Source organism: Topomyia yanbarensis, chromosome 2 (genome assembly GCF_030247195.1).
Source record: "Topomyia yanbarensis strain Yona2022 chromosome 2, ASM3024719v1, whole genome shotgun sequence".
Classification (NCBI taxonomy): Eukaryota; Metazoa; Arthropoda; class Insecta; order Diptera; family Culicidae; genus Topomyia; species Topomyia yanbarensis.
In genome coordinates this window covers 179,421,285-179,434,117 of record NC_080671.1, presented here as the reverse complement: position 1 = coordinate 179,434,117, position 12,833 = coordinate 179,421,285, and the positions used below count along the sequence as shown (strand labels likewise).

The 12,833-nt window shown below is 41.2% G+C and overlaps 3 protein-coding genes across 4 annotated transcripts; 2 read left to right on the top strand and 1 right to left on the bottom strand.

Annotated features, from left to right (window-relative positions):
- The first annotated feature begins 101 nt into the window (after positions 1–101).
- Positions 102–2,910, top strand: LOC131682271 (gamma-tubulin complex component 4 homolog). Its single transcript, XM_058963642.1, has 5 exons — positions 102–217; positions 374–653; positions 712–1,163; positions 1,223–2,572; positions 2,754–2,910. The coding sequence occupies exons 2-5, from the start codon at positions 588–590 to the stop codon at positions 2,893–2,895; spliced, it is 2,010 nt and encodes a 669-aa protein (XP_058819625.1). The 5' UTR covers positions 102–217; positions 374–587; the 3' UTR covers positions 2,896–2,910.
- Positions 2,889–4,222, bottom strand: LOC131682272 (protein arginine N-methyltransferase 6). Its single transcript, XM_058963643.1, has 3 exons — positions 4,051–4,222; positions 3,108–3,991; positions 2,889–3,036 (listed from the first exon to the last, which is right to left on the bottom strand). The coding sequence occupies exons 1-3, from the start codon at positions 4,108–4,110 to the stop codon at positions 2,910–2,912; spliced, it is 1,071 nt and encodes a 356-aa protein (XP_058819626.1). The 5' UTR covers positions 4,111–4,222; the 3' UTR covers positions 2,889–2,909.
- A 203-nt stretch (positions 4,223–4,425) lies between these two features.
- On the top strand, positions 4,426–9,547 carry LOC131682270 (transcription factor E4F1). 2 transcript variants are annotated; one of them, XM_058963640.1, is made up of 5 exons: positions 4,426–4,737; positions 6,328–7,329; positions 7,387–7,682; positions 7,994–8,529; positions 8,594–9,547. In XM_058963640.1, exons 1-5 carry the CDS (start codon positions 4,549–4,551, stop codon positions 9,451–9,453), a joined length of 2,883 nt encoding a protein of 960 aa, XP_058819623.1. In that variant the 5' UTR covers positions 4,426–4,548; the 3' UTR covers positions 9,454–9,547. The 2 variants fall into 2 exon arrangements, with proteins under 2 accessions (XP_058819623.1, XP_058819622.1); XM_058963639.1 differs by having other exon boundaries at positions 8,591–9,547.
- Positions 9,548–12,833: the final 3,286 nt, after the last annotated feature.

Genomic DNA, 12,833 nt, shown 5'->3' with positions numbered 1-12,833 from the left:
AACGACAAGTCGTTACCCCAATGGAAAGAGAAAAACCAAACAGTCGCTGGCGAATATGAGGCATAAAGCCCCTCAAGCCAAAACCACATAAAGGCTAGTTTACAGTTCGGAAAACGTGTCACGGGATTTGGGTCCCTGTGTATTTTAAATGGAGCTCGGGATTTCAAATCCCGTGACGGGAAATAAGTCTACACAAAAATGACAGTTTTCATGAAGTGTAAACCCAACCGCGGGAAACATCACGGGATTTTAAAACTCTCCACACAGAAATCCGTCCGGGAACAATTCAACACAAATTGTTTCCGACGGGGAAAATAGTATTTTTATAAAGTTTACAATTCGCTGCAAGTTTGATACTGTTTGTATTTTTAAGAAGCAGCAGAGTTTTTGGTTTGACAGTTTGGAGAGATCTCGGCGGGAAATTTTCCCTGATCAAATCCCGACGCAAATCCCGTGTGAAATCCCGCGATCCATTTCCCGAACTGTAAACTAGCCTTAAACTCCAACAACAACAAAATAAATAGATCGACGGCATTTTCGTTCTCTTGCTTTAAATTTGTTTTCTTCTGTAACTGAAAGGCCGTAAAATGATTCACGACATTCTGTTTACATTGTTTTCCTCAAATTCAGACTTACCGATCGAAAATTTTACTGTAATATTTCGTTATCCTAATCATAGTTATGTTAACGATTACCAGGTTTGTATTGTAGATTCCGGAAGTGGCGTCCAACTTTTTGCATCCGGGTGAGATTAAAATTCTCGAAGATTTGATCAGAATAGCCAATCAGTACAAGGAGCTAAAGAAATTCATTCACCAGTATGGTACTCAGTCAGCTGGATTGGTCAAACCAAAGCAACAAAAACCGTCGGAGGAGCCGCTTCCGCAAGGTCTTTACCTGCAAGCATTTGCCGATGGGTTGGATCTGGCGGTGAAACCGTACCGGGATTTGATAGTACAGCTAGAAGCAAACTATCTAAAAAGACCCAATTTATCGCTGATCTTCATATATCATCAAGTGAACCAATATCAGTCATTGTTTGGATTCCTGTTACAGTTGGTCAGCGGTGTAGTAACTCAAAGAGCTCATGGTTGTGCGTTGTTACAGTATTTACAGCAGCATTGCTTGCATGGCAATGAGAAACATTATGAGGCTGTGAAGCTGTGAGTATACTAAATGTAATCGAATCATCTCGTAAGCTAATACCTGCATATTATTTCAGTATTCAAAACTCAGTTTATGCAATTTTCATTAAACAACTGTTTGGTTGGTTACTGCACGGTAAATTCGTAGATCAGTACAGTGAATTTTTCATTCAGCATGTGGATAATTTACGGAGCGCTGGATCGATATTTGAACGAGGAACTCATGATGCAGTAGCACAGGTTTCTGTTAATTCTTTCTCCGACAATACTAGCATTAACACTGAGTTGTGGCGCTACGAGATTCGTCGAGAAATTCTTCCTTACTACTTTCCTGCTAGTTGGGCTGAGAAGGTATTGTTTATTGGGCAAACGGTGTTGATGTTGAACTGTGATCCGAGGGAAAGCAATGAGAAGCGATCGATTGGGGAGAAGAAAGCGAATCACGAGAAGAGGTTTACCGCGGTTAAGGAGACTCTGTGGGGTGAGCAGGAATATGCGTTTTTCAAAAAGTTTCACCAGCTACAGATGGATGAAAATTTAAACATCGCTAAATTTGAAAACATTGTCGATGAGATCAAACTTTGTGTGACGGAGCAAATGTCGGAGATTGCCATCAAAGAAGCTGATTTAATCAAGCAGCTAAAGCTGATTAAAGACTACTATCTGTTGGGCCGAGGCGAACTGTACTCTGAATTGTTGAAACAGACGAAATCTCTCAAAATATTGTTTGCTAAAGGCATTACTGACGGATCGTCGAGGGATTTGAACAGAGCATTTCAACTGGCAGCGAACAGCGTCAATATAACCGAAGATATCGAGCAGTTTTCGTTCCTTTTGCCACCCAAGGAGGACATTGATAGTCTATGTTACGAAACTAAAAGCATTTTAAGCTACATCACGTTAAAGTACAAAGTTAAATGGCCATTGCATTTGTTGTTCTCTCCAAAAACGTTGGTAAAATACAACGAAATGTTTCGATTTTTGCTGCGAATTAGAAAGATTCAGTACGACATTCATCAGGTTTGGTCCTTGCAGCGGGAGTCCAAGGTTAAAAAGAACTCCGAGCTACTCCAGTTCCGCAATAAGTTGATGTTCTTAATCGATAATTTGCAGTATTATCTGCAGGTTGATGTGCTGGAGAGTCAGTTCAGTATTCTCATGACAGCCATAGCAGAAACAAAAGATTTCGAGAAGATTCAACGAGCACATACGATTTTCCAAGCAAACGTTCTTAGTTTGTGTTTTTTGCTGTCAAACCCTGGCACCGATGTATCCGCGACCGGCGTAATTCAAGTCAACGAGAACCCAGTGTTGACTATTCTGGACCAAATACTGGTGATAGTGGATAAGTTCTGCTCATTCTGCAGCAGTTGCAAGAATCCCATGACAAAATTGGAACGACAAGAGTACAATGGATATGACCAGGCGTAAGTTTGAAATGATTTTGTTTTTGGGTTCGAGCCGGTAGATTTGCTCCAATGTTTACAGTATCCTTAAAAAATTACAGATTCGAGCGAATCTACCCTGTTTCGGAACCAAAAACGAAATCAACGTTTCCGAAATCTACGACAATCAAAAGCTACCCAATTTATATCTCACATGTTCCAGATTCAACAACCACGTGGATTCATTACTGAAGTTACTTATCGGTTTGAAGGCTGGTCCTAGTAGTGCACCGCTCTCACAACTTTTGCTGCGTTTGGATTTCAATCATTGGTTTAGTAATAATACTCAAACAAAATCTACATAATTTCGCCTGGCGCTTTATAATTGATCAACCTCCATTTTCTGCAAGTGGGCCTTCATCAGAATACACTTCGTCATCACGCATTCGCAAGGTAAGCTATGTTCTTCCTTCTCCGCATCCAGTAGTGTCAACTGAATGTTGTATCTGAAATGTTAAAACATTGTTGCTTTGTTAAAAAAAACAAATTGTCGCTAACATCCGAAATCTCCACGCACCTCCGTCCATGCTCAGCATTCCTACTTAAACTCAAATTGAAAGCTATAGGATCGAGTTTATCCACATCTTCACAGGCATCTTCGGGCAGCAGAATGACGCTCTGTTTCCAGTGCGTGACCGGACTTTTTGGGCTAGTGGATAAAACAACTTCATGTGCTACCTGGCTGGGATCACCACTGGGAAAAGTACAGTCGAACCATATGCAGATACCTTGAAATTTTCCCGAGTTTTGAATAACCATCACCTCTTTCATCTCGAACGCGTCTAAATCTTCGACGCTGACTTCCTTTAAATCCAACCAAGCCATTATATGACCTTCGTGTAGCAAATGTTCTGCCGAAACGTTGAGAACCTCCGGTTTATCTGACTTTTGTTTTCTTAGTTCTCGACCGAAACATCTCATATTAACACCGGACAAGCTCTCAAAATCATCAAATCGACTCGGTACGCTGCAGGGTGCTACGAATATCGTCGCGGTATCCGGAAACAATAGTCCGTTGGATTTCAGAAAATTGTCTCTCGCAAAAATAACGGAATCCAGCATTCCTTCGTGTAATAGAAAGAAACCCATCCACTCTGAAACGATGATGTCAACCCGCTCCGCACCATCCGGAAGTCGAAAGTCCTCGATTTTACATTCAAACACCTCGATTGTACTATCGAAAGAATTTTCCTTAACCACCTCACGCGCTAGATTGGCCAAGTTAGATGCTTCTACGGCATATACTTTTTTCGCACCCGCTTGGGCACAAAATACTGCTAGAATTCCGGTTCCGGTTCCAACATCTAGTACTGTTTTGTCCTGAAAAAGATTCTTATTGCTGAGTATAGCATTCCGATACGCATCCTGGCGTGAGCTGTCCGTCAACATTAACCGGTGAATCTAAACAAAATTTACAACACTGAATATTACCGTTTTATTTTCAATTGATTTGCACTGACCTCTAAGTCTTCGTAACTAACGAAGTAACGTCCGTTGATATCTCGTGGTAGGTCCCCCATCCGGTATCACTAATACAATTTTCAATATGCTGAAATATGCCAAGAACACGTTGGATTGTTTTTATTTTTGCCTTAAGCAACGATTAGGCCGTGGACACGATGCTGTCAATGCCATCACACATTATCTCGTAGCACGCAGCCATTTTACGTTTTTTTGTATATAATTATAGCATATTAAAGCCAACAGATGTCGCTTTGTGCTATAATTCTTAACTAGTACCATCAGTGCCATTGTGTTCGATTTCACTGTATATTAGGAACACCAGCGCCACAATGCTCATATCTTGTGTCACGATCGGCAATGGGAATTACTTTTCGCTAAACATCCAGTCTGTTCAGTTCAGTACGTAGTTTCAGGAATAAAACAGTGCCGCGAGTGCGATTTCATGAAAAACAAAGCAAAAAACTATACATCAACAGTTGAAAATCAGTGGGAAAATGGAAGTCACAGAAGATCAATTGTCAGAGGAACTGAAATCAAAACGGATTTGTCGATTCTGCCTGACTCAACAGGAACCGCTGAGCGATATATTTTCCTGTAATCCAATGGTTAGTGAAGGCGACAGCAGCTGCAAATCGAAAACGACGCCTTTGACGCTACAAATCATGGCTTGCGTTTCAATTGAGGTATGTTAGTTCGAGACTCGTCATAGTAATCTTAGGTATACTAATTATGGCGGTAACAAACCGTGCATGTTTTTTTTTGAAAAGTTTAGCTAGGCCTGCGAGTCTTCGCTGACGGTGCTTCCCAAGTCGCGACTCCCTTCCTTTAGCACAAAATCGAAATACGTTCGAGTTCAAGATGGCGGCGCCCTTTTCGCTTCTTAATCTGAATGGCAATTTAGCTGCGCTAGCTCATTTTTCTAGCGCTAAAAACTAGCGTTATTTATTTTGCTGATCAGTGGTATAAAATGGTTTGATTCTTTGAAAAGTTTGAAAAGGATTCTCGGGTCGAGCCGGTCGTATATGCAAAATGAGCCAGTAGTGTCATTTACACTGAGAATTAAAAATATGCAGATTTAGCATACTTTCTATTCCCGTCTCTTTTCTTCTGCCGTGATTTTTATGCATTTTCATGCATATACTTCTAGTAAGCATTCAATGAGTGGATAGACCGAATATGTCCAATGCATAAAATTTCCAGGGGATGCTGTCTAGCAAGTATCTCGTACCCAACATCAGCTGGATTGGACTTGATAATCACGGTTAAACAGCAATAAATAATACCTAATACAAATATGTCAATGACTAGTACACGAAACCGCTTACCCTATATTCTCTTTTTGGGTTGAAGCAACCAAAAAAAAAACGGGGTCCAAGGTGCTGGACCGAGGCGAGATGTTGGGTACGCGCAAAATATATGTGATTTGACAACCACAGCCTACCCCTGAAAATTTACAGCAGAAGAAACGAGAGGCAGATTGAAAAGTATGCAATAAATAAATAAAATTCTGCGTGTACACGATCCGTTGCCGGTACAGCACGTCAATAGAATGTTAAAATTAGTACAATACTGGCGTGTTTTTTGAGAAAGGACCAATAAGCATGCTGTCAAAATTTACTTTGAGAGAAAATTCCGGACAACCGACTCGAATTCGAGAAGTTATAAAACCCGAGCCTGGCCATCTCTAGTTAGCAAACATTCGAGCGCATCGCGATGATACACATGATCGTGAAGTCCCTACGCCCGCGCATATCTGAACCGTGCAATGAATATCACATTCAGAATCACGACCACTATTTTAGTGGGTGACATTTCCCGTCTCGTCTACAATTGTAGTGAGTGATTCTGACGGGGAGCCCTTCCGAGAACCTATCTCTACAGCTCCTATAGGACAACTCTCAAAAACTAGTAAGTTGATCCGCTTCAGATCTAGGTTGAAGGGAACAGAAAATTAAACAAGCAGATTACAATTTAATTTGGTTCTGTGCTAATAACGGTGACTCGAACGTGCTGTCAGGAGAACGTCGTAAAGGATCTGAGGAAATAGAAGACACAACATCACACTCGAAGATAAATATGCGCAGAAGTTTGTGCTCCGTCTGAGAACCGGTGTTCTGTTTGGTAGAAAGTTGCCACATTGTCTTATTTGACAAAAATGCACTTTCTGCATTGAAACACTAGTTTAATATTAATAAAATGCTCTTATGGGAATAGGATTGTGCTATGGTTCGTATCGCAGCGTGTTTAAAATATGTTACTTTTATGTTTCATAGGTTTACAAAGACGATGGCATGCCGAGCACAATTTGTAACAATTGCCGTCAGTGGATGGATCATTCGTACCGTTTTAAACAAATTTGCAAGAAGGCTGATACTTTGCTGAAAACCTATCCACTAACCGGTGTTTGGCCCGAAAAATTGGACGTCCCAGTTAATCCATTCAATAGTGCACCACTGCTTCCAGCAATTGGTCGACCGCCAGCAGTTCCATATCGCCTAACAAAAATTCCGCCAGCCGATGTAGGTGCGGGAATTAGACACGTTCCCGTTACCATCAATCCCATAGAGGAAGTAAAGCAGATTAAGAAAGTGCCAATACTGCAAGAATCCTCGGTGAAAGCTCTCAAACCAACGATCGAGCCCCAAGTTAATCGGGAAGAGGAGGAAGAGCATCAGCCGGAACACGAAATTGATATCAAACCTAAAATTGTTAAGTTGAGCATTGAAGATTTGAGAAACATTAAGCAGGGCAGACCTATCAATAGTACACAATTGATCAAAAAGTCTCCAACAACTAGTGAAACTAGTGCAGAGCCACGTGTATATCCCACGCGTTTAGTTTCTGCTAAAACGTCACCGGTGAAAATCATTAATGGTACTCTTAACAGTAACAACAAAAAGCCTGTTCTTTTGAACAGCTTTAAACCGGCTAAAATAACCGAAGAACATTTTGTGCACACTCCAGAAGGAACACTGGAAATTATTTCGATGGAAGCTTCCGAGACAGATCTTATTAAAAATGCTCCCCCTGTTGAGACGCACGTTTTTCCATGCAATGAGTGTGAAAGATCTTTCCCGTTGCGTCAGTTGTTGGAGATTCACATGCAGAATCACAATCGCGAAAGAAACCATCCGTGTGGAATGTGCGATAAACGATTTTTTAGTAAGTACGATTTGGCAAAACACAACCTGACGCATACCGGAGAACGTCCATTTGTGTGTGTTATCTGTAAATCTGCATTCTCGAGATCGACGCTATTGACTCGTCACCAGAGGGTATTTATTGAATCTAACTCGTTTGAATATCAGCATTCTAATGTATTGCCTTTATAGGTTCACCGGGACCAACCCAAGTACTTGTGCATGTACTGTAACCGCACATTCTTTTCGGACAAAGAATTGCAGAAACACTCGGAGAATCACCAGAAGAAGCGACCATTCCAGTGCGGAAAGTGTCCGAAAAGATTTGCATACAAGCAGGGACTGGAACGACACGAAGTTACTCACGAAACGAATCTCCCCTTTCCTTGTGAGCACTGTGATCTAACGTTTGCCTCAGCTGGAAAATTGGCACGTCATCTAACGGCTCACGCTGGGAGTCGTCCATATCCCTGTCGATTATGTTCAAGGTATGGTTAGTTCTAAAAATTAATCCTCGAATGTGCGATTTTCGATATATACTGTTCTATGCATAATTGTCCCTTTTTTATATTTGTTACATGTCGGTATATCTTCACACAAACTCATTGGACATTTAAGAAATGGTCTGCGCTCGAGAGAAAATTACGGCAATTCCGTTACCATAATTAAATTGCCAATAGGGTATCTAGAACATAGAACAGTTATGCGTATAACGGTTTTACAGCACATTTGATATGCTGCCAAATGGTTACCGTATGCTGTAATTTTCCCCCACTTTAATGAACCAATATTGTCACAGATCCTTCATGCTGAGTCACCATCTCACCAGACATGTTCGCTCACACCGAGGTGGTCAGGGCGCATACAAATGCAACGACTGCTCGAACGTTTTCAACAGCCAGGACGATCTCATATACCACTCAGCCATTCATGCTACCACCAGTTTAACTTGCCCACTTTGTCGCGATCATTTCGAAACGGTAGAGCTGGTCACAGAGCACATCAAGCATCACTCGGAGGGCACGCAATTCGCGTGCGACTATTGTGATTTATTGTTCACAAGCGAGCAACGGTTGGACACTCACTGTCAGGAGGAACATTTGTCCGTCCTGGCAATGGACCGCACGGAGGAATCATCCCAGTCATTTGAACAAGTTATCATTGAGAATATTGTTATTGGCAAGGATGGTAGCAAGACGATAACCACTATCGTGGACGGAGAAAGGAAGGAGGAAAGAAATGAACCGCAAAATATGGCGATAAAGAGCGAGATTTTCCTGGAAAATGTTGAATTGGAGGGTCAAGAGGATGAGTTTCTCGATGAAAATATTGACGGTAAGCTTCAACAATATTACGCGGGACTGATTCACGAAAATCTGACTGTTTTTGTTTTCAGAAGAACAAATCGTTGAACAGGACTATTACTACGAAGAAGAGGAAGAAACTGTTGAACAGCCGCAACAACAGTCTGAACAGACGTCGGGTAAAAGTTCAGTCAAAATAGAAAATAAAGCATCACCGATTAGTGCGCAGCGACAACCGTCGCCATCGAAAACCGCTAATTCTAAATCTGTCGCTGCATCAAGCTCACACAAAACCACTCAACAGAAACTGGATTCATTCCTGAAGAAGGTACAAAAAGATTCCAAGCCATCCGTTACAAAAACTGTCGGTGAAGTGCTGAAAAGTTTACCCAAAGGTGTGGTAATTAAAAGACCAGCAACTTCCACAGTCACTGTTCCCGTGGATAAAAAAGTCGAACCTGTACCTGTGGTTACTGCGAAAACTACATCTCCGAAAAAAGCTTCAGCCCCAATCGCCAATCAAAAGAAACTTCCCGTCGTTACATCACCAGACAAAGGACAACACAAGTCTCCCACGAAACAAATTAAAACTTACTCAGATAAGCAACAACCGAAGAAATCTATCCCTAGCACTGGGACCAAACGACCCCTCGAGGAGGATTCTAAATCGGCCCCTGCTGCTAAAAGACAAGCTGTTGAATCTAAGAAACAATCGCCTAGTACTTTATCAAATAGTAATCCAAAAGTATTAGCCAAACCCGTTTCCAAGCCTAGTGAGGTCGAAACGGGTGCAACGAAAAAGAACAAAACGTTTGAGATGAAAATTGGGAACAAGATGGTAAAAGTTCAGAAGGTGGTGATGACTAAAGCCGAAGTAGCTGCTATGGCTCGCGATGGCAAAATAGAGATGCAAGGCGATACGATGATACTGAAACAACCGAGAGCGAAGAAGTAGTACTGACAAGCAGCATGTTTAAGTTAAGGATAATGTAATTTTGCATAATTTGCATTTATATTATTTGTTGAATAAACATTTTACGAATTCGTAAGCAGTACAATAGGACATTGCGCAGGAAAAAAGAATTGCATGTTTAATATAATAATGACTTGAATCAAGTGAAAAAATATTGAAAATTGTTTAAAACCATCTTTGAGCGCGAAGAACACAATTTGTAATTTGTAATTTTATTAGTGTTAACGAGAACCTGGTAGTGAAAACTGTTTTTCAGGTCAAGGAAAAATACCTATAACTAAATTAGTTATGGAATTGGCGTGTCGACTTCGTCTTTTTTGAAGTTAGCGTCAATCCGGTGCTAGCTTAGTCCTGCCATTAAGTTAGTGCTGGATTCTGATGAGACGAAATTGAAACGCGAATTACATAATTATTTTGATATTATTTTTTTATGAATTCAATCTTATTTAAAGGTTTATGGGGAGCTTGGGTTGCTTATCTATCCTTCCGGCCATCATATCGTATAGTAGATACACTTAATATGTGTATCTACAAATGCGATATGATATCTGGTGCAGAAAGTGCACTAATTACCTGGCAATCTTCTTTCATTTGATTGTCTGCTCAGGAAATCAGTTTCCGTACCCAAATATCACATGTGACACCAGTGATAAATGGAGAAAACCACGAGGATGGTGGAAGAGCAGTGGCTGGTACCAAAATGATAAGCAAAGGGAAAGTAAGGGTTATGTTCGGGGTCTGGAAGGAGAGCATTTCGCTTTTATTTTCATTTTTTGTTTTGTCTTTTCATTTGTTTCTCTTGCTACAATATACGCAACTCAGTGTAAGAGAACGTGACGGCCAAGGAAACGGAAAGCCAATAGCCCAAACAGATCAGGAACAGGAAGGAGGACTACGAACAAGGAAACAAACAACAGATGAGAAATCGTTTACTTATTTATTATAACTACGATACTAATCACAATTATTTCGCTTTTCTTGTTTCGTTTCAGCAAACTAAAATCTATACGGACTAGCACATACGAACAGTTAGGCTTTGTAGTTTCTCATCTTGATAGAGTCTAGATGGGCGGATGAACGTCTGCCAGGGTGTGGGCTGAGAAATGACAATGACACTGTACGAGATGGCGCTGGGTCTGTGGCCTTCGACTGGCATGGTCCATTCTCATTGATTCGGAAGTCTTCTTGACTGGTTGGAAGATATGTGCTTCTACTTGCAAGTTGATCAATTCGCTTGGGTAGGGGACATGTGGATCCCACCAGTTGTCGACTCTTTTGATCGTGAGTATGAGGCTAATTCAGGAAAGGAGTGCAGGACTGGCACCTAAGGGATAGTTAATTATTCAGGACTTGTTCTTATGATTATTAAACTCGACCAAGCACACCGGCTCTCAGAAATGATATGCAAACCCTTTCGGGTCGGTGTGGTCTATTCGAGTCGAACCAGGCGGACATTCGGTTCGAGCAAACTTTATGGGGAATAGTGGATAAATATTTCTTATGCCTTTATTGGCAGAGATTCCTTTTACGAAATCCTAAAATACTTTCACTGGTATAGCTACTCAGGATAATAATAGAAAACTAAGGGTTTTCCTGGTACATAATGTAATGAATACGTATATTGACTAGAACAGGGATAATCGAATTATGTTATAAGGTAGAGAAGTATACTGCTAGTATGTTTACCGTTTCAATTAATAGTCGATTAATCCGCTTCGGAGCTAGGAGACAAGAAGGAGATTAGGAAGAGACAGAAGCGGATTCAATGCGAAATTTGCCAATATGACGTTGACCCCAAGGCGATGGTAAGATGATTTTCCATAGGATGACAGACTAGATGACACGACGTTACACGCTCTAAACTTGTGCCAAATAGTTTGTACACAGACTAACAGACATAACACACAAAAACAAAGCTTCGCCCGCCTTAACGGTATTTTAAAAATATTTGTAGTTGGGACTGTGGCCACATTTAAAATTATGGCGCCACTGACATATGAACAAGCATATGGGGGATAGACCACTAGTGAAAAATTGTTCCCAAACCTGAGGGGTAACCCACCAGTAAATGAGTGTTTAGGAATGTGAATAAAAGGTGGAGCTAGTGTTCTGGGAAAATTGTCGGATCGATGTTTTTGAGGGAATTCCCTCATAGTGTTATGTCTATTAGTCTGTGGTTTGTATGTAGGTATGAATGTAAGCCCGTATGTATGCCTGTATGCATGGATGTGTATAGGACCAATGTATTCCTGAGCAACATGGAAGGAGAGTCTCTGAGCCGCCAAAACGCTCATGGGAAGCCGGGTGCGCGGTCGTATGTGTGACCATAAAACACTGCACACACTGTCAAGTGCAACGGTGAGACGGTAGGTGTACAGTTAATGCACATAGGTTGCAGCAATAGCACAGACTAACCGACAACACTCGAAAACAATTCTTCGTCCGTTTCAACGGTCATTTTAAATATATTTTCAGTTGGGACTGTGGCCGCATTTGAGATTATGGCGCTACTGACATGTGCGTAAGTGTAAGGGGGACAGACTACTAGTGAAAAATTGTTCCTGAGGGATAACCCTTTTGCAAATGAGTGGTTGGGACCCTGTATAAAAGGTGGAGCTAGTGTTCTAGTAAAATTAGCGGATCGATATTTTTTTAAGGAATTTCCTCATAGTGTTATGCCTGTTAGTCTGTGGCAATAGGTTGTTGAGAAAGCCCGATTGCACACTGATAAATAACAATAACAATTCAAACTAATTTAAAGGTTTATGAAACTTTGGTTGAGAATATATAATAAACGAATGCGTAAGGGACCATTCATAAATTACGTAACGCAAAAATTGCCCAAAATTGACTCCCCCCTCCCCCCATGTAACAAATTGTCACAAATTTAGTTATCCCCCCCCCCTCCCCTATTACGTAACAAATTCCTTGAAAAAAAATTTTTTTCTTCGATGAAAACATGTTACGTAACGATCTAGCTTACTCCCCCTCCCCCCTATGTCACAATATGTAACAACTTCTCGAACCCCCTCCCCCCCCTAAAAGCGTTACGTAATTTATGAATCGTCCCTAATAGTATGCGTAAATAAAAATTCGACCCCATTCTGCGCGGCGTGTGACGTGAGACGACTAATATCACCTCACTCTAAGTGACTTTTCTCACCCAATTCTGAAGAGTCACTTCGGGTGACGTGAGACACCCATTTAACCGCAAGGGGGAATCTCACATCACCCGAATCGACCCTCAGAATCGGGTGAGAAAAGTCACACAAAGTGAGGTGAGTTTAGTCGTCTCGCCGCGCAGAATAAGGCCGATTGTCAGCTTTGCCAACGGTTTATTGATATAAACATTCAGTAAACTG